The sequence below is a fragment of the Entelurus aequoreus genome, linkage group LG06, assembly GCF_033978785.1.
Source record: "Entelurus aequoreus isolate RoL-2023_Sb linkage group LG06, RoL_Eaeq_v1.1, whole genome shotgun sequence".
Taxonomy (NCBI): domain Eukaryota; kingdom Metazoa; phylum Chordata; class Actinopteri; order Syngnathiformes; family Syngnathidae; genus Entelurus; species Entelurus aequoreus.
In genome coordinates this window covers 25461921-25483986 of record NC_084736.1, presented here as the reverse complement: position 1 = coordinate 25483986, position 22066 = coordinate 25461921, and the positions used below count along the sequence as shown (strand labels likewise).

General features: G+C 38.2%; 1 protein-coding gene across 3 annotated transcripts in view; it reads left to right on the top strand.

Annotated features, from left to right (window-relative positions):
* The window catches only part of LOC133652029 (dual specificity mitogen-activated protein kinase kinase 4-like), a 30132-nt gene extending 8784 nt beyond the window's left edge, over positions 1-21348 (top strand). Inside the window, exons 3-13 of one of the 3 annotated variants that reach the window (XM_062050345.1) lie at positions 2751-2783; positions 8170-8272; positions 8368-8542; positions 10247-10366; positions 10458-10577; positions 10637-10688; positions 10768-10895; positions 15365-15442; positions 15525-15673; positions 20727-20772; positions 20881-21348. In XM_062050345.1, coding sequence (XP_061906329.1) covers positions 2751-2783; positions 8170-8272; positions 8368-8542; positions 10247-10366; positions 10458-10577; positions 10637-10688; positions 10768-10895; positions 15365-15442; positions 15525-15673; positions 20727-20772; positions 20881-20994 — 1118 coding nt within the window. In that variant the 3' untranslated portion in view covers positions 20995-21348. The remainder of the gene's footprint in view (positions 1-2750; positions 2784-8169; positions 8273-8367; positions 8543-10246; positions 10367-10457; positions 10578-10636; positions 10689-10767; positions 10896-15364; positions 15443-15524; positions 15674-20726; positions 20773-20880) is intronic. The other 2 variants (XM_062050347.1, XM_062050346.1) reach the window with 2 other exon arrangements.
* Positions 21349-22066: the final 718 nt, after the last annotated feature.

The following is a 22066-nucleotide window of genomic DNA, read 5'->3' as shown; positions in this document are numbered from 1 at the left end:
GGCCATCACATGACCGTCGGATAACTGTCACATGAGCATCACGTGACCGTCACATGAGCAATATATGATGTCACATAACTATCACATGACCGTCATATGACATTCCCTTAACTATCACATGACTGTCACATGACCGTCAGATAACTGTCACATAAGCATCACGCGACCGTCACATGAGCATTATATGACCGTCACATAACTGTCACATGACCGTCATATGACACTCCCAAAACTGTCACATGATCGTCAGATAACTGTCACATGAGCATCACGTGACCGTCACATGAGCAATATATGACCGTCACATAACTATCACATGACCGTCATATGACAGTCCCATAACTGTCACATGACCGTCACATGAGCAATATATGACCATCACATAACTATCACATGACCATCGTATGACAGTCCCATAACTGTCACATGACCGTCACATGAGCAATATATGACCATCACGTAACTATCACATGACCATCGTATGACAGTCCCATAACTGTCAAATGAGTGTCACATGGCCAACATATGACCGTCATGTAACTGTCACATGACCATCTTTCCTAAATGTTTCCTATACTGTACATCAGTGTTTTTCAACCACTGTGCCGCGGCGCACACTGCCGTGAGATACAGTCTGGTGTGCCGTGGGAGATTATCTAAATTCACCTATTTGGGTTAAAAATATTTTTTGCAAACCAGTAATTCTAGTCTGAAAATGATGTGTTGTTGTTGAGTGTCGGTGCTGTCTAGAGCAGTGTTTTTCAACCTTTTTTGAGCCAAGGCACATTTTTTGCGCTGAAAAAATGCAGAGGCACACCACCAGCAGAAATCGTTAAAAAACTAAACTCAGTTGACAGTAAAAAGACGTCGTTGCAATTGTTGGGTATGACTTTAAACCATAACCAAGCATGCATGACTATAGCTCTTGTCTCAAAGTAGGTGTACTGTCACCACCTGTCACATCACCCTCTGACTTATTTGGACTTTTTTGCTGTTTTCCTGTGTGTAGTGTTTTACTTCTTGTCTTGCGCTCCTATTTTGGTGGCTTTTTCTCTTTTTTTGGTATTTTCTTGTAGCAGTTTCATGTCTTCCTTTGAGCGATATTTCCCGCATCTACTTTGTTTTAGCAATCAAGAATATTTCAGTTGTTTTTATACTTCTTTGTGATGACATTGTCGATTGTCACGTCATGTACATTGTGGACGCCGTCTTTGCTCCACAGTAAGTCTTTGCTCCACAGTAAGTCTTTGCTGTCGTCCAGCATTCTGTTTTTGTTTACTTTGTAGCCAGTTCAGTTTTAGTTTTGTTATGCATAGCCTTCCCTAAGCTTCAATGCCTTTTTTTAGCGGCACTCACCTTTTGTTTATTTTTGGTTTCAGCATTAGATACCTTTTACCTGCACACTGTCTCCCGCTGTTCCCGACATCTACAAAGCAATTAGCTACCGGCTGCCACCTACTGATATGGAAGAGTATTACACGGTTACTCTGCTGAGCTCTAGACAGCACCGACACTCAACAACAACACATCATTTGCAAACTATCATTACTGGTTTGCAAAAAATATTTTTAACCCAAATAGGTGAATTTAGATAATCTCCCACGGCACACCAGACTGTATCCCACGGCACACTAGTGTGCCGCGGCACAGTGGTTGAAAAACACTGGTCTAGAGCTCAGCAGAGTAACCGTGTAATACTCTTCCATATCAGTAGGTGGCAGCCGGTAGCTAATTGCTTTGTAGATGTCGGGAACAGCGGGAGACAGTGTGCAGGTAAAAGGTATCTAATGCTGAAACCAAAAATAAACAAAAGGTGAGTGCCGCTAAGAAAAGGCATTGAAGCTTAGGGAAGGCTATGCATAACAAAACTAAAACTGAACTGGCTACAAAGTAAACAAAAACAGAATGCTGGACGACAGCAAAGACTTACTGTGGGGCAACGACGGCGTCCACAAAGTACATCCGAACATGACGTGACAATCGACAATGTCCCCACAAAGAAGGATAAAAACAACTGAAATATTCTTGATTGCTAAAACAAAGTAGATGCGGGAAATATCGCTCAAAAGAAGACATGAAACTGCTACAGGACAATACCAAAAAAAGAAAAAAAGCCACCAAAATAGGAGCGCAAGACAAGAAGTAAAACACTACACAAAGGAAAACAGCAAAAAAGTCCAAATAAGTCAGAGAGTGATGTGACAGGTGGTGACAGTACACCTACTTTGAGACAAGAGCTATAGTCATGCATGCTTGGTTATGGTTTAAAGTCATACCCAACAATTGCGACAACGTCTTTTTACTGTCAACTGAGTTTAGTTTTTTAACGATTTCTGCTGGTGGTGTGCCTCTGCATTTTTTCAGCGCAAAAAATGTGCCTTGGCTCAAAAAAGGTTGAAAAACACTACTGTACATCACTTATGACCATTGTAGGACATTCAAAGAGTTCTTAAAGGAGAAAATTGAAAAGTTCCAAGATGGCCGCTCACACACTTGCTTAGGAGAGGAGAAGAAGAAGTTTGTGACGATTGAGTAATCTTGTGTTCTGACTTTCCCCACAACGCTGCTAAATAACTGAATGACGGTGAGCTTCCTGACGACGCGCCTCATTTGTTTATGTCGCCGCCTCATCCCCGTGTTGGATGCGTGCACGTGCATGTCCGCGTTCCTTCCCACAGGATTGCAGCGAGCAGGCGGGTTTTTGTTTCTGTCACGTGTGAAGGAAATAAAAGTTGTCTTCTCACCTTCAGGCTTCCAGATAAACCTGTCTGGAGCCCCCCCAAGTAAGACACACTCCTGTCGGTCCTGACGCTCGCCACTAATCCACGCTTGGGTGGGCTTGTGCTGCCCGCTTTGTCTAGTGAAGGACAGGAGGATGAAGATTGTCAACTTAGCTATCCTGAATGTTGTTTCAAAGACTCACATGTCCTCTGTGGTGGACGTCATCACATAGAAAAAACAACATGGACGTCACCCACACGTAGATATGATTTATTGCATCTATAGCGTCCTGTAGCTACCACTCACTGGACACTTCATTAGGTACACCATCCAAGGAGACCCACCACAACACAAACCTGAGCTAGCAGATTATGGAAATTTGCTTCTAACGTTCATCTATCAGAGCGGCACAAGTCCAAAACTCACAGCTTCTTGCTTTCCTCAAGGAACTTCTAACAGGAAACTACTTTTTCCTCAGGCTTTGCTTTTGTGTTCTTCGGTCTGCTTGCACTTTGACAAGCTTGTCAAGACTACCACACACACACACACACGCACACATTCTTGTAATTGTTACCTTCTTGAGACCTGAGAAAAATGCCTACCTCTCTAGGTACACCCTTTCTACATATATAAAGATTTGTATTTACAACATGAATAATATATACATACTATGCAAATATAAAAAAGCTTGTTGTGAAAAATGAGTTGGAATTTCAGAAGAAAAATGTCACAATTTCGCAAGAAAAACTTAGAATTTTAGCAGTATTATAATAAAAGTCGTAATTTTACTCAACTGAAGTAAAAACTTTACAAGAAAAACTTAAATTTTGTGCACTATCATGATAAAAGTTGGAATTTTACTCAATAACAGTCGCAATTTTACAAGGAAAGCTTAAAATGTTGGCAATTTTATGAAAAGAGTCGTAATTTTACTCGACGGCAGTCACAATTCTATAAGAAAACTTAAAAAAATGGGCAACATTATAATAATAATCAGAATTTTACTTGGCAAAATTATGAGAAAAGTCATAACTGTACTCAAAAAACAACAAGAACAACCAAAAAATTGGCTAAAAATCTGAATTTTATATGGCAAATGTCTCCTTTTTGCATTAAAAAGTAATAATTTTACATAAAAAAGTAATAATTTTACAAGAAAATATTGCAATATTACAGAAACAGAAAGAATAAGTTAAATTGTTCCCAATTTTAAGGAAAAAAGTCGACACATTGTGAGAAAAAGACTGCTTTTAGTTAATTTTTTGTATTATATATATTTTTTGGTTGTAATTGGTTTTTAATCTTCATTATTTTCTTCAAGTTATTACTATATACATATTTATTTATTTATTTATTTTGTATCAATTTTGGCCAAAGGGGGCATATTTCAATTTCTTACACACACTTGTTAAAGTTAAAGTTAAAGTACCAATGATTGTCACATACACACACTAGGTGTGGTGAAATTTGTCCTCTGCATTTGACCCATCCCCTTGTTCACCCCCTGGGAGGTGAGGGGAGCAGTGGGAAGCAGCGGTGCCGCGCCCGGGAATCATTTTTGGTGATTTAACCCCCAATTCCAACCCTTGATGCTGAGTGCCAAGCAGGGAGGTAATGGGTCCCATTTTTATAGTCTTTGGTATGACTCGGCCAGGGTTTGAACTCATTATTACATATTTTGGCCAGAGGGGGCCCACTTCAAATTTTTACACACACTTGTTATTTCATATGTTGACCAGAGGGGGAGCACTTTTAAAAGCAACACAGTCAATTTGAAAAATCCCTCCTTTTTGGGACCACCCTAATTTTAATAGATTTCACAACCAGGGGTGCAAATGAGACATTCTCTATTAGATGCAATGGTTTTCCGTATTGGGACCATGATTTATGTCCTAACTTGTTCATCGGTCCTCATATGGAAGCTACTTTTCCTTGTTGATGTCTCAAAAAGGGTAGAAATACAAGAACACACACACACACACACACAAGTCGCCACTTGAAACTGTCCTTTGCCATGGTTGGAATTCCAGGACACATTCTTCTTCTGTTTGTGTGGAAGTTTGTCTTGATCCATCCTTGAATTAAAAAATGCATGAGCTGTATGAGAATATTTATTATCTCTTAACAACAATAATAAACAAAAAATACTAGTAATTAGGGGTGTCCCAATACAACTTTTTCACTAATGACACGGTTCCGATATTGGAGCCTACAGTATTTGCCGACATTGGTCCGATACGATATCAGCAGGAATTGTACATACTTGTGTTGTTTAATGGTGTGAAAAGTTAGAAAATCTTTTATCAAGTGAAATGAGTCAAACATAATAATAGGTATTATAAACACTAACTTCTTTATTATCTGAAATAGACTTATGCTGTCTTTTAGTTGAAGTGGAGTGGTTATTGTTGTTTTTTTTAGCAACACGTAGTGGCTACAATAATTCATGAAGTTAAGCTCATGACGCAGTAAGTTGAGTGATGCGGACACGTTTGTTATTGGATACATGGACATACTGGATATATGTATAAGTAATATGCAACTATAATTATTTGATACTTGTTTATGTTGACAAATTTGCTGTTATATTGTTCAATGATTATTACCTATGTTTAGCTTGTGTGCTTTTGTGTACTTAGCTGTTGTGTAGCTGCTAGGTCCTTGAAGCCTATAGCCTTGCATGTCTACCATACATAAATGACTTGACTAAAATAGAAAAAATGGTGTGCTTATTAAAGGACATTTAGATGCTAACTGGCTGTCAAGCTTTGCACAAGTAAACACGCTGCAGGGCAGCTTGCATCACACATGATATCACACACAAGTAAACACGCTGCAGGACTGCTTGTATTACACCTGAGATCACACACAAGTAAACATGCTGGAGGATTGCTTACATCGCACATGATATCTCACACAAGTAAACATGCAGCAGGACTGCTTGTATTGCACATGACATAAACAAGTAAACACGCTACAGGACTGCTTGTATTGCACATGATATCACACACAAGTAAACACGCTGCAGGACTGCTTGTATTACACCTGAGATCACACACAAGTAAACATGCTGCAGGATTGCTTATATCGCACATGATATCTCACACACAAGTAAACACGCTGCAGGACTGCTTGTATTGCACATGATATCACACACAAGTAAACACGCTGCAGGACTACTTGTATCGCACATGATATCACGCACAAGTAAACACGCTGTAGGATTGCTTGTATCGCACACAATATCACACACACAAGTAAACACACTGCCGGACTGCTTTTATCTCACATGATATCACACACAAGTAGGGGTGTAACGGTACACAACAATTTAGGTTCGGTACGTACCTCGGTTCAGAAGTCACGGTTCGGTTCATTTTTGGTACAGTAAGAAAACAACAAAATATAAATTTTTTGGCTATTTATTTACCAAATGTGTAAACAATGTCTTTATCCTTTTAACATTGGGATCACTATAATAATTCTGCCCACGTTAGTCAACATTCAACTGCCTCAAGTAGTTGCTCAGATTAAATAAAATGACAAAACTTTTCTTCTACATATAAAAAGTGCAACATTAAACAGTTTCAAGTCAACTCATCATGCTTAATTTATTACAGCATTTGGGAAGCCTTTAGTTGATTTTTATTATGTAAATGTTATATTTTTAGCCACATGTGATAGCAGGGACCCTGCCATTCAAAACTAGGTTGCTACATTACTAATGATTAATGTAACTATAGCTGAAAAAATAGTACAATAGCAATAGGAGAGACTACACACATGCACACACATGCACACACACGCACACCGCAAAATGAGCTAATGTTACGCTAAAAGCTAATTAGCCTTCACCTCAAGCCAGGACTGCGAGCGAGCTGAGCTGCAGTTTAAGTTTCTAGAAGGTCAACGGGCTCATAGTGATGATACTAGTAGTTGACTGGGAGGTGTTTATTTTAATTTGAGGAGAGTACGCTGCCTTATGCTCACCTGCTAAACACCTATCTGCTTGACGCTGAAGCACTGACTACATGCGCTCTGAATACGCACTGCTGATTGGCTGTTACCGCTTTTTGTGTAACCAATCAGATGGTTGTGTGGGTGGGACAATGCTGTGTGCTGAGACAGAGGCAGAAGAAGCAAAGCAGCTTGTTAAGACTTTAGCTTAGAAACTCGTTCGGTACACCCCCGTACCGAAACGATTCAATACAAAACACGTACCGTTACACCCCTACACACAAGTAAACACGCTGCAGGACTGCTTGTATCACACTTGAGATCACACACAAGTGAACATGCTGCAGGACTGCTTATATCGCACATGATATCTCGCACACATAAGTAAACACACAGCAGGACTGCTTGTACTGCGCATGATATCATACACAAGTAAACACTGCAGGACTGCTTTTATCGCACATGATAAAACACACAAGTAAACCACTGCAGGACTGCTTGTATTGCACATGATATCACTCACACAAGTTAACACATTGCAGGACTGCTTGTATTGCACATGTTATCACACACACAAGTAAACACACTGCCAGGCTGCTTGCATCTCACATGATATCACACACAAGTAAACACGCTGAAGGACTGTTTGTATCGCACATGATATCACACACAAGTAAACACGCTGCAGGACTGCTTGTATCACACTTGAGATCACACACAAGTGAACATACTGCAGGATTGCTTATATCGCACATTATATCTCACACACACAAGTAACCACACTGCAGGACTGCTTGTATCGCACATGATAAAACACAAGTAAACACGCTGCAGGACTGCTTGTATTGCACATGATATCACACACAAGTAAACACGCTGCAGGACTGCTTGTATCACACATGATATCAAACACAAGTTAACACATTGCAGGACTGCTCCTATCGCACACAATATCACACACACAAGTAAACACTGCCAGGCTGCTTGTATCTCACATGATATCACACACAAGTAAACACGCTGCAGGACTGCTTCTATCGCCCATGATATCTCACAAAAATAAACCCGCTGCAGGACTGCTTGTATCACACATGATATTTCCCACACAAGTAAACATGCTGCAGGACTGCTTGTATCGCACATGATATCTCACAAAAATAAACCCGCTGCAGGACTGCTTGTATCGCACATAATATCACACATTTTTACATGCAAGCACATATAATCACATACTTGTTATTTTTGCTGATATCGGAGCGACATCAATATCGGATGAAGACACCCCTACTCCCAATAATGATACTAATATCAGGATGAGTGTTTTGTGCCTTGCCACTAGAGGGTGCTGTTGTACAGCAGCATGACCTCGCCTAACTTTTATTGTCTTCATTTGACGTCTGCTTCCATGCATGGAACATCTCCTCCCAGCTGACCTTTGACCTTCTGTGTTGGCGTTACTCCGTCCGCTTATTGTCATCTCCCTGCTCTCAGGTAAACGCAAAGCCCTCAAGCTGAACTTTGCCAACCCGCCCATCAAACCCACCACCAGATTCACGCTGAACACGACCGGACCACCCTTCCAGAACCCGCACATGTGAGCCTGCCGCCTTCTCGCGCTGCAGATGTTATTTTAGTGTGTGTACATGTGTGTGTTTGTGTGTGCTGACCATGTGCACGTGTGCGTTGAAGCGAGAGGCTAAGGACGCACAGCATCGAGTCCTCCGGGAAGCTGAAGCTCTCCCCGGAGCAGCACTGGGACTTCACGGCCGACGACCTGAAGGACTTGGGCGAGATTGGCCGCGGGGCGTACGGCTCCGTCAACAAGATGGTGCACAAGCCCAGTAACCAGATCATGGCCGTCAAGGTGAACATCTGGACGTCATTCAGCGATACAGTACAACACTTGACAGTACAGTTGAATTAGTGTTGTGACGCACTTTGTACTTTTAAAACCAGTATTGCGAAATTAATTCAAATCAACAGAATGTGTGCTTTTCTCCTAAAAAAAAACCATCAGAACTTTCACATGTGACATGCCACTTGAAAAATATAAACATTTAGATAATATTGTATAAAACAATACAATAGTAGGTAGTACAAACAAGTACCATAGTTTTATGAAGTAATGTAATAAAAATGTACAGTATTTAACTTGGAGAGTGGACTTCTACAGTATCTGCTTCTCCGTCAAAAACACCATCAGCAGCTTCTCCATACTTGCATGGGTAAATGTCTGTCGTTTAGATGTTATTTTGGCATCCTTGGCTGGCGTTATCGACTCATTCTGATTCATATGGTGCAGACTGCACAAACACATATGGATGGGTAACAAATCCGTTACCTTTTTTCATGTAAAGTGAAATAATTTATATTTATATAGCGCTTTTCTCTAAAGACTCAAAGCGCTTTCCATAGTGAAACCCATTATTTAAGTTACATTTAAAACAGCGTGGGTGGCAGTGGGAGCAGGTGGGTAAAGTGACAAGGATGGCAGAAGCGGGGATCGAACCTGGAACTCGCCGCTCTACCAACCGAGCCATCACCGAATCCCGCTGGTACTACCGTGCACCGATTTAGGTAGAATCCAACGGTGCCATGTTTCAGTACCTGGGTTGCGGGTGATGTCACGCCCGGCTGCCGACTTCGGCACTCTGCGATCACTCAAGCAGCACTGAGAGCGGACTTAGCCAAACTGCCTCTAGGTGATGTTGCAATTTGCAATGATACCAAAGAAATTAATCAAAGAAACGCTGTAACGTAAGTAAATGCGCTACTTTGATGCTAATATACGTTAGCTTTGCTATTGACATGCATTAGCAATTTTACATGGCGATTTCAACCCTTCCAAATGTGTTAATGAAAACAACAACTAAGATGCACGTTACAATCAAACAGCTAGTGTATAAAAATAAGTACGATACTCACGGTATAAACACTTCTTAGGGCGCAACAAAAGATGAGACTGCAAAGACTGAACTGACGCACCAGAAACTATACGCTACTGCCATTGGACTTGCAACTGTAACTGAGGCTCAGGAATATGAAAATAAAACAAGATATATCAATATTTTTGTTTATTTTATTATTAAAAACAATATTTATTACACAAAATTGGTACCGTTTAGTATTGATTCCCAGGTATGTGAACAGTGCCCATCCCTACACACACCTGTATCATCCTTTTGATGATTTATTTATTTAATTCAATGAATATCATCCACTTCTTCTCAGCACTCACCTTCTTCACAATGTATGTCCTGCTAGCTATAAGCTAATGCTAATGCGGGATGTTTTTGGTCTGATCGCACCGTGATAGTCACTGCGCCACCTAGTGGCGAGGATGTATCTAACACTGTTTTGCTGGAGGTCTCGAGGTACTTGATACAAAGTCGCTCACTAGCGCCGCCTCAGGATTATCGCAGCATGACAAAGCCTTCAGTCGGCGCGGTCTTGTTTTTTTTTAGGGTTTATTCTTGCGATTGTATTTCTTCGTAGTTTCCTAGCGACGCTTTAAGTCTCGTTACTTGTTCGGTAAGCACGGCGTCATGGTGGCTGCGTGTGTCTGCAGAGAATTCGCTCCACGGTGGACGAGAAGGAGCAGAAGCAGCTGCTTATGGACTTGGACGTGGTGGTGCGCAGCAGCGACTGTCCTTACATCGTGCAGTTTTACGGCGCTCTTTTCCGAGAGGTGAGAGCGACGTTGACAACAACAATACCAACTTTTTAGCATTAAATGTGGAATATTAATAATAATAATGATAATAACTGATGTCTTCCAGGGCGACTGTTGGATCTGCATGGAACTCATGGCTACCTCCTTAGACAAGTTCTACAAATTTGTATATTGCTCTTTAGACGACGTGATTCCAGAGGAAATCTTAGGAAAAATAACTTTAGCTGTAAGTTGTTGAACTTTATCCCTCTTGTCACGCGCGCTAACTTCCTTTTGACTCTGCAGACTGTGAAAGCACTTAACCACCTAAAAGAAAACTTGAAAATAATACACCGAGGTAGCACACTTCTCCTCGCCTACTCCTGCGTGCTGTCAGATGCTCTCTGGAACCTTCTTGTCCTCCTTCTCTGTGGCAGACATCAAGCCCTCAAACATTCTTCTGGACAGAAACGGCAACATCAAGCTGTGCGACTTTGGCATCAGTGGCCAGCTGGTGGACTCCATCGCTAAGACCCGCGATGCCGGATGCCGACCCTACATGGCGGTGAGTGACCTGGCTTGACCTTTTATAGCGCAGCGGTGTCCAGTGAGAGTCGGGTTGTAAATCATGCAGAGCTGCATCGACACGTTTTTGACTTGAAAGACGCTTAAAAACTAGGACTGCTCAAAAAAAAATCTATTCACATCCAAATCGCAATTTTTATTTATTCTAATTGTACTTTATTTCTTTTTTTAATGTAGTTTTTTTTTAATTCTGATTCTAAATTGAATTATAATTTTGAAAAATCAATGAAAAACTTTTTTTTTATTTTTTATAAATTTTTAGATTACAAACATTAACCAAATATTATTGATTTAATTATTATTATTAGTAGTATTAGTATTATTATTATTATTGGAACGGTTGTTTTTAATGAATTTTTGAAGATCCTTTTTTTAATATTGTTTTTATGTCTTTGTACATTTCTATTCACATCTAAATCGCCAATTTTATTTATTCTAATTCTATTTTAGTTATTTATTTATTTGGTTTAAATGTAGTTTTTTTAATTTTTAATTTCAAATTGATTCATAACTTTTACAAATTAATAAAAAAAGTGTCTTTTTAAAAAAAAATTTTTTAAACATTAAACAACTATTATTTGTATTATTATTATTATTATTGGAACTGCTGTTTTTAATTCATTTTGATGTTCCTTATTTTATTATTGTTTATGTGTTTGCAATTGCTTTGTACATTCCTATTCACATCCAAATCCCAATTTTTATTTATTCTAATTCTATTTTATTTATTTATTTTTTAATGTACCGGTATTTTTTTATTCTGATTCTAAAGTTATTCAGAATTTTTGAAAATTCAATTTAAAAAGTGTTTTAATTATTTTTTAAATATATTTTCAGATTACAAACATTAAACAACTATTATTAATATTATTATTATTATTATTATTAATATTGGAACTGCTGTTTCTATACATTTTTGATTTTCATTTTTGAGTATTGTTGGTATGTCTTTTCAATTGGTTTGTACATTTCTTTTGTAAGTATTATAAAGCTGCGATTAGGTTAGAGTTGGGGTTGCTCTATTTTCATTTTCTTAGTAGATTGATTAACATCCTGTGATTTTTGTAAAATATATTTTTAAAAAGACATTTTTAGGCCAACAATGTGTGTATACGTGGTACGGTATGTCAGCAGCCAAGAGGAGCTTTTGTAACCTGCAACCTGTTTTGAAAATATTTTATTATCATTTATACACCAAATAATATATTACAGGAATGGTGTTAAAGTGAGAATCGATTGTGAATCGAATCGTCGCCCAAATAATCGAATTGAATCGTGAAGTGCCCAATGGTTCCCACATCTACTAAAAACAATCCAACATATGTTTGTATATGCTGTATTTCAGCTATTCAACATTTATTATCCTGCCCTTTCTACAAATAAACTTTCATTTAATTTAAAAAAACCTCAAAGTTGAGATCGTTAGTTGATCGCTTCCAAATAGTTATTGTAAAACTAAGCACATAAAGGAAAGTAAAAAAAATCGATTTTCAAATGAATCGCGATTCTTATTTGTAACGATTCTTAAAAGATTTTAAAAAAAAATCTAAAATGTATTTTTTTTTTTCCCCCAAAAAATCTGTCCTGTCTAGCCACTTTATTTTTTGGGTAGAAGTAAAATATAATTTTTTCAGAGCTGTTTATCTATTTTATGGAGAAATGTAGTTGTAATGATAGAACTGGCATCCAATGGCACCTTTTAAAAAAAAAATAAAAAAAATAAAGTATTTATTTTGAATCGAGAATCGTTGCGAATCATACATCGATTCTGAATTGAATCTTTACCCCCGATCGTATCGTGTGGTGCCCAAAGATTCACAGCCCTAGAAAGTACATTAATGTACGAAAAGAATCATATAAAAAATACAGCTTTGTATGAACTGAAATAAGCAATGAAACTGTTCAGTAAAAAGGTTAGCACATACAGTATGTTGCTTGCTTGATGCTAACATACAATGGACGATCCCTTTGACAGGCTAACTAAAGTTAGCATCGCAGTCGTTTTAAACTGTTACATTGATTTGTCCAATGAAATTTTAAGAGAACAAATAAACATTACATGCCTATGCAAAACTACTTTTAGGCATATTATCCCCAATGCTTGATACAACTTTCAGGTATCATTAGAGTGGGATTAAAATACTGGAGTGAATTTTGGGGGGCAGATGCGGATCATTTCTACTACGTTGCCTTACGTTTACATTAGCCTCAACTTGTGTGTGTATGCTAGTTTCCCAGCCTCCACCCACAGACACAAAAATAGTATATGACTGACAAGAGGGTTCACTCAGTTTCCTTTATTCCACTATAGATAGCTCAAAAAGATTCCTTTGCTCCATAACTTCTGTTCAAAACCTTTTTAACATCTTTATTTTGACTCAGATGTTGACTCTGCATTTTTTTATCTTTTTTAAAGAAACCCAGCAGGTTTGCCATAGACGTTGTCTCGTCTCGCCGTGGTTATTTTCTGTCTGGGGGACGGGGGTTTATGCTGACTTCAGCTGATGGCGCGCCCTCCTCTATGCCCCTCCCCCACTCTGCCCCCCAGCAGTTTTCCACTCTAAATTTGGCGAGGCCACACACACACACACATACACACGCACAGTCTGTGTGAGTGTACGTTGTGGATGTTGTTATTGGGTGAAGGAATGTCGGCTGTAGTTTTCCAGGTGTCAGAGTGACGAGTATGTTGATGTTTAATTTCCTGTTTGAGTTGTTGTTGCAAAGTCCTTTAGACGAGGCGTGCCCAAAGTCAATCATTTTGTTTGACCCCCCAAATGTGATACATATTCATGGTGACCTCTTTTAAGGTCACACAACCATTGATGTGTCCACAAGGCTAACTACAGAATTTTCCGGATTATAGAGCGCACTGGTATATAAGCCGCGCCCACAACATTTTAGGACATAAAAATATTTTTCCATATATTAGCCGCACCAGACTATAAGCCGCATATATATACTTTGTGAAATGAGTTATTTACACGGAAATATTCTGTAAATGTTTATTTACATACCTTAATTGTTTCCAAACAGTGTCTGTAACACGGCAGTAAAACAGCTGATCAAACAAAACAGAAGTAATCGTCATGGACCCGCTAACTGCAGGAGCTAGCTCTCCAATCAGCTAAACAGACTCAATAAGTCCACAGTGACGTTTTGGTGAATATACTGAGAAATTTGTGAAACTGAAACAATACAAAAAGAAAGTTGTAGGTTAATAATATTAGCACAAACACCCGTAAACATGTTAGCATATTCTCTAATGCTCGCTTCATTATATTATGATAGCAGGTACAAATATGCATGAAAACACTCCTACAGACATCACACATGGGACGATTTAGTACATAAAATTGTTTTAGTTATACTTTAAAACTTACATACGTTGCTTGGAGTGATGAAGAATTCATACAAGCAAAAACGCTGTGGACGGTTAGTAGACGGAACAGCACTTCTACTTCCGGTTGCAAGCACTGAATGGAAGGACACTGCAGCACCTGCAGTGAGCAAACTCGTTCAAAAGATGGCGCCATAGCACAAACAATAACTCATGTTTTCAGTGGGTTTTTATTTTTATTTTTTAACTATCTATTTTGCTAACTCGATAGGAGTCCCAAAAAGACTACGGACTAGCATAGGAAGAAGGGAATCGTTGTGAAGTTAGAAAAAAAAATACTATTTGCGAGAAGTATATTAATGGTGCTCACAAGTATGGAAGAATCTACGAAGCAGGCTTTAATTGTGATGAGACAGACCTTTCTGGAAAAACATGCAAAAGCAGATTTATTTTACAGCGGAGGAAAATATATTACCTCTAATTCAATTGCGCCTCTTCGAAGGTACCCCACCCCCAGTCCCTCCCGTTTCTCCCTCTGTCTTGTCTGCTATTTTCCCGTCAGCCACTCTTTTGCCGATGTTAATGTAAGTGGATTTACTTTTTTAAAGGTTTATTATTGCAGCAATATGGTTGTTAAAGTTAACGATTTTTGAGATTTCTGATCGTTTGTGAGGGCACTAAAGGAGAATTCTGTGTGTGCGTGACAGTTGAGCTTGTTGTCGTTGTTGTTTTGGCTTGTTAAGGAAGAGAAAGCTGATCCATCATCCCTTTGTTATGTTTGATTGATATACAATACTGTATGTACAAACCTTTACTAAAATATGGACTTTTGCCGAGACTGGAAGACATTATTCGTTTCTTATGGAGAAATTTGCCTCACTTTACAAACTTGTCCCTTTACGAGCCCTGTTCAAGAACCAAACAGTTTGTAAATCCAGGTTCTACTGTATTGCAGTCATCAGACTGTAGTTCCTCACGGATGATATTTGATCCCCACTTTCTTTATGATGCCTCACAAAGAAGAACATATCCCTCTAAATCTGTGTTCGCCACCCAAACCACTGATTGACAGTCGAACCTAGTCCGATCACGTTCTTTTCTGTTTTCAGCCTGAGAGGATTGACCCGAGCGCTTCCAGGCAAGGTTACGACGTGCGCTCCGACGTTTGGAGCTTGGGCATCACGCTGGTGAGTTTGATCGGATAACATCGGATAACTTTGTCTCACGCTTCACAAAGGACGTCCGTGACAAGTATTGATCACGTTTCAGTACGAGCTAGCAACGGGCCGCTTCCCCTACCCAAAGTGGAACAGCGTGTTCGACCAGCTGACCCAGGTGGTGAGAGGCGAACCTCCTCAGCTCAGCAACTCTGAGGAGAGACGCTTCTCCCCCAAATTCATCTCCTTTGTCAACGTGTGGTGAGACAACTCTTCTTTATTTGGATTCTACTAAAGTATTATTGCAAAGTGTCAGGCGTTTCATAATAAGAGCAGTTACTTTTACTCTTGTTACGAGTAATCTAACTGATTAATTTTACGTACGTGCTTTTTAATGTAACGTGGCATGCTACTTTTGATGTGGCTGCATGTCCACAAGGTAGAAGCACAGCAAGTTCAATGCAGGAGGTGACTTATAATAATAAATAAATAAATAAAATCGATTTTCGAATAAATCGCAATTTTATTGATTTATTGAGTAAAAAAATTAAAATAAATCAGAAATCTTTTTTTTTATTTTTTTGTTTCAACTGTCCTTTTCAGCTAGGCAAATCATATCGTATATTGGAATGTATTTAATCATATAACTAGCACCCAATGTTATTAAAAAAGTATTCATTATGAATCAAAAATCGTTTTGAATTGAGAATTACTAGGGGAGTCAAAAAAATCTTATTTGTAACGATTCTTAATAGATAAAAATAAATCTAAAATTGTATTATGCCCCCCTCCCCCCCAAAAAAGTTTTATTTTAGTTAATATAGAAATGTACCAAAGCTGTTTATCTTTTTTATGGAGAAATGTAGTTAATGATTGAACTGGCACCAATTAAAAAAGTATTGCACCTGGGGGTAGGTTGATTGGCAACACTAAATGGTCCCTAGGTGTGAATGTGAGTGTGAATGTTGTCTGTCTATCTGTGTTGGCCCTGCAATGAGGTGGCGACTTGTCCAGGGTGTACCCCGCCTTCCGCCCGAATGCAGCTGAGATAGGCTCCAGCACCCCCCGCCACCCCAAAAGGGACAAGCGGTAGAAAATGGATGGATGGATGGATTTTGAATCGAGAATCGCTGTGAATCAAGAATCGATTCTGAATTGAATCGTTACTCCCAAGAATCGAATCGAAACATGTGGTGCCCAAAGATTCACAGCCCGACTATTTACTAATGAAAGCAACAATGAGCACTATACTAAAAATTAAACTTGATATTAAATAGGAAAAGGCAACCTCCCTGCTTGGCATTCGGCATCAAGGGTTGGAATTGGGGGTTAAATCACCAAAATGATTCCCGGGCGCGGCCACCGTTGCTGCTCACTGCCCTTTCATCTCCCAGGGGGTGGAACAAGGGGATGGGTCAAATGCAGAGGGTAATTTCACCACACCTAGTGTGTGTGTGACTATCAGTGGTACTTTAACTTTAACATCCCACAGTAAACAACATGTATAAGCTCACACATTTCTACTACTGTCAGGGAATAAAGAACTACAAATCAATGAATAACCCGTTTGTGGACATGGAGACTACAACCACGGAAGAGCTTTCAATCTCTTTATTAACTAGCGCTAACACAAGCCAGTAATAAGATCAATAGAACTGCCTGCCAACTGCCGCTGCTATGCTAACAAGCACTGATGAGCTAAAAAGCTTCTCTGAGCGCGCTCTCGCTGACGTCACACTTCACTTGGCAACAGGCATCACCTTTCAAAGGCACACACACACACTCTGCTCTCGTGAAACGCCTCCCTGCTTGGCACTCAGCATCGAGGGTTGGAATTGGGGGTTAAATCACCAAAAATGATTCCCGGGCGCGGCTACGCTGCTGCCCACTGCTCCCCTCACCTCCCAGGGGGTGATCAAGGGGATGGGTCGAATGCAGAGGACAAATTTCACCACACCTAGTGTGTGTGTGACAATCATTGGTACTTTAACTTTAACTTTAACTGCATGTGCCAGATATTTGAAGTTTTTTTTTTAACAACACATTAATAACATTCCTTAGTAATTACGTACATGTATTAATGAGTAATTCCATTAGTAATTCAATGACTTGTTTGGTAAAGTAACCAGTAACTATAATTACTTTTTTTTAAAGTAATTTAATAACGAGCACTGGTTATTGCAATTGAATAGAACAGGGGTCACCAACGCGGTGCCCGCGGGCACCAGGTCGCCCGTAAGGACCAGATGAGTCGCCCGTTGGCCTGTTCAAAAAAAAAAAAAAAAAAAAAAAAAAAAAAAAATTTTTACATTTTTTTTTTTTTTTTTTTTTTTTTTTAAATTAAATCTACATAGAAAAAACACAAGATACACTTTCAATCAGTGCATCAACCCAAACAACCTCCCCCATGCACACTCATCCACACCCACTCACACAAAAGGGGTTACTTCTTTCTGCTACCAATATTCTCGTTCCCACAACATAGACAACACATCTGCAAGGGACACAGTCCCTGAAGCACACATGATTGTATAGGCTGCTGGTCCACTAACATTTTCATTAATTACTATTTTTTATGTAATTATTTTTATATTGTTTTACTTTCTTTTTTATCCAAGAAAATGTTTTTTATTTATTTATCTTATTTTATTTTATTTTTTAAAAAAGGGCCTTATCTTCAACAGACCAGGTTGTCAATGAAATTAGATTTGTTTAAAGGGTTTTTTAAACCAGGCCCAGTCCAGATAATGTCCAAGTCGGACTCAGCAACACACACCTTCATTCATGTACACAGAAAAAAATTAGGGAACACAACAGATTGCATATAATTTATAAACAAAATTACATTTTCAAAATAAGCATTTATGTACAGTCCAGATTATGTCCAGGTCACTCAAATTAGGGAACACAACAACAGATATCATATAATCTATAAACATAATTATACTTTCAAAATAAGCCTTTGAGGACTTCTCATCCTTTTTTTAATGTTTTTTGGCATCATTATCGTTTTCAACCATGTAACTTTCTAAAGTTAGAAAATACTGAATAAATGTTTTAAAGAAAGTAATACTAAGTGAATATCTGTTTTGGCTTTAAAAATAAACATTTTACCGAGTACTATAATTAAATTGACTAAATCATGATTGTCAATGAACTCTCCTAAAATAACAGAAACCACATTGAGCTTCATAAACAAACCAATCCTTAAACACATTTTTTCAACTTCCACCCAAAACAAAGACACAATATGACAATACCAAAACAAATGCAGGGTGGATTCAGGCTCCTGACAACAAAATCGGCAATCATCTGACTCTGTCATATTCCATAATTTTAACATTTTCCCTGTGGGTAAGAAGTTATAAATAATTTTAATTTGAAAATAACGATTTTGCACATCAATAGTGGTTTTATAGATTAGTTTGAATATGGCATCCCATGGCAACGGGCAGTCAAAAAAGTCCTCCCATTTTCCATTTGTGTTGTATGAGGCAGCCTTCAAAGATTTCTTTATTAAATAGAAATTATATATTTTTCTATTTATTTTAGTTCCTTTTTGCCAACTTGAATTTCTTATTAGAGGTTTACAAACTAATAATTTAGTAGTTCCATAATTAATTATTTGTTTCCATCTTTTTCCAATTACTCCAGTTAGTTGATAAAATAAAAAGCTTGAGCAAGCATCACCATACATAGCTCTAAATTCATCATACTTCATAATTTTACCATTCTCATTGATAATATCATTGACAAAAATGATTCCTCTTTCAAACATATTTTTCCAAAAGAAAGGCTTTCCATCTATTACAATATTAGAGTTCATCCATATTAACTGCTGCAAAATATTGTCTCTTTTTTCTGGCACATAAAATTGAAAACACCACTATGAGTGGATTGTTTCCTTTATGAACCCCGCCATGTTTCCCAGCAGACTCTCTGGGAGGGGATCACTTGTAAAAAAGGATACAATTTCTTTTGATACAGTACATGTTTTTTGTCCAACAGGACATTTGTGTACCACTCAATGTTTAAATACATCTTTGGAACAATTGATGCTTTTAAAGACAGACACATAGCTTCAAGGTTGAGAAGTTTCAGGCCCCCATATTCATACTCTTTGTACAAAACCTTTCTTTTAATCTTTTCTGGTTTGCCGTTCCAGACAAAATCGAAGACCCTCCGCTCATAAATCTTAAAACAGTTTTGTGATGGAGCTGGTAATGACAAAAACAAATAAATAAATTGAGGAATAATTAACGAGTTGGCAATAGACATTTTACCATACAAGGTTAGGGATTTCCCTTTCCATAATTGCATAATTTTGTCCAGCTTTTTTAGTCGATTATCATAATTTACTGAGCCTAGATCTTCCAGATTTTCTGGGACAACAACACCAAGTATGTTAACTGGTCCATCTGTCCACAAAACAGGCACTTTGCATTCCATTCGAAAGGACGTTCCCTTTAGATTTCCGATCCTTAACATTTTACATTAATCATAATTAAGCTTAAGGCCAGATTGCTGTGAAAATATGTCCAAAAGATTAAGAAGGTTCCGCAAACAATGAGGAAAAATCTTATCTTTGTGAATCAGCCTTTTCTGACATGAACTTCATCAAGAACAAACACAGAACACGCCTCACTGATGCACATCTGCAAGACTCACTCAGAGTTGCAGTGTCAAGTTACACACCAGAGTACAACACACTAGTTAACAGCATGCAATGCCAGGCTTCCCACTAACTGACAAAGAAACAGATAACAGATTTGGTGTCCAGTTCAAAGTGTGACATGATTTAAAAATTTGAGAGTTTACTTTTGTATTTTACATGAGTTATTATTTGTACAAACATGGTGCAAAGTAATTCATGATTTGTTAAAAAATGTTAGTGGCTAGCTAGTTAAAATGGATATTGTGATTTCACAAGACTGTCTTAGAAGTGATCATTTGAAAATGTTCAATTTGAAAAATGTGCACTTGGAGAAAATATAAAAATAAAGTGTTGCATATTGATATTTATCTGTTTCTATATATATTTATTGTGAGAAATCATTAAGATGATCAGTGTTTCCACAAAGATAAATATAATTAATTATTAATAATAACAGAGTTGAAGGTAAATTGAGCAAATTGGCTATTTCTGGCAATTTATTTAAGTGTGTATCTAACTGGTAGCCCTTCGCATTAATCAGTACCCAAGAAGTAGCCCTTGGTTTCAAAAAGGTTGGTGACCCCTGGAATAGAACATGCCTGCCACCTAGTGGCCAAGCTGCTAAACTGCACCTTTTTATCTTGACATTTTTTCTTGAAGCCTTACCAAGGATGAGTCGAAAAGGCCAAAGTACAAAGAGCTGCTGGTGAGTTGTGACTATTTCAACATGCAATGACGGCTTTATGTTGGTTTGCAATCATTTGGCGTGTTTGATTTGATTTGACGTGTTCATGTTGTCTTCATGCACCCTCAGAAAGATCCGTTCATTCAGATGTACGAGGAGCGCTCCGTGGACGTTGCAACTTACGTGTGCAGACTTCTGGATCAGATGCCGGCTTCTCCCAGCTCGCCTTCGTACATGGACTGACTGCATTGACGTTAAATATTCAACCTGGAAAAGTTGTGTACATTTGTCTAAAGACAAACAAGCTGATTATCTCATTCATGTATGTAGGGTACATTTACGTTGGGCATGTTTTCACATACACACACACACACGATCCGTCAGTTGAACAATTAACACAATGAATTATGATTATAATATAGAGTATTGACGCCTGCTGGAACCATGCTGTCTGTTAATTGTTCCTCTTGATTGGAAGCGTTGTCTTTGCTCTCCTATGAAACGTGTTTGTGTAAACATCAGCACTGCGATGCTGACCGCTGTATGAGAGGATATAATGCTGATAGGATATAAATAAAGACTGGAAGAGAGTGAAATGATGTGTCGTTTTGTGACTTGATTGAAACATGCTTGTACCAAACACACACAGAATAATAACATTTTGGGTACAACTTCATGACTTGGGCTTTTTATTAATTTGTAAAAAATTAAATACTTTATTCATATTAGTTTCATTCAAGAAGTCTTTGTCATACACACATCGCAAATGTATTTTGGAAGCTCTGACTTTTCATATTTGTTGTATTAAAAATACATTTCTGGGTCAGGTTATGTTTTAGGTACTGAATTTTGGTTTTAAAATGAAACATTGATCCACGATGACATAGATTACAGCACACTTTTGTTTTTCCAACAGTACAGTCCGCGGTCTTGTCTGTAAATGGCAACTTCCGGTTCCGTTGTCGGAATACAAAACAACTGTTTTTGGTCAGTTTTTTTCGTTTCTGCTGAATGGTTAATATCATGTTTGTTATATGAAATATAAAATACAAATGAAACCGTTTTTCACATACCGTTATTGACACTGAAAAAGGACACTTTGTTTTTTCATTGTATTTGTCGCATTTCAAAATGTTTCATTTTTTTTAATCCCCATTCATTGAACAAAAATCCAGTGACCAAAATGGAATCTGAATGTTATACTAATTTTGTTTTGTCAATTTTATTTTGTAGTCTTTTGTTTACGTGGGTTCGAAACTGCTTCAAGCCGCGCCCTCTATCCCGTGAAAGCGACCCCGATTGGCCTGCAGCGTTC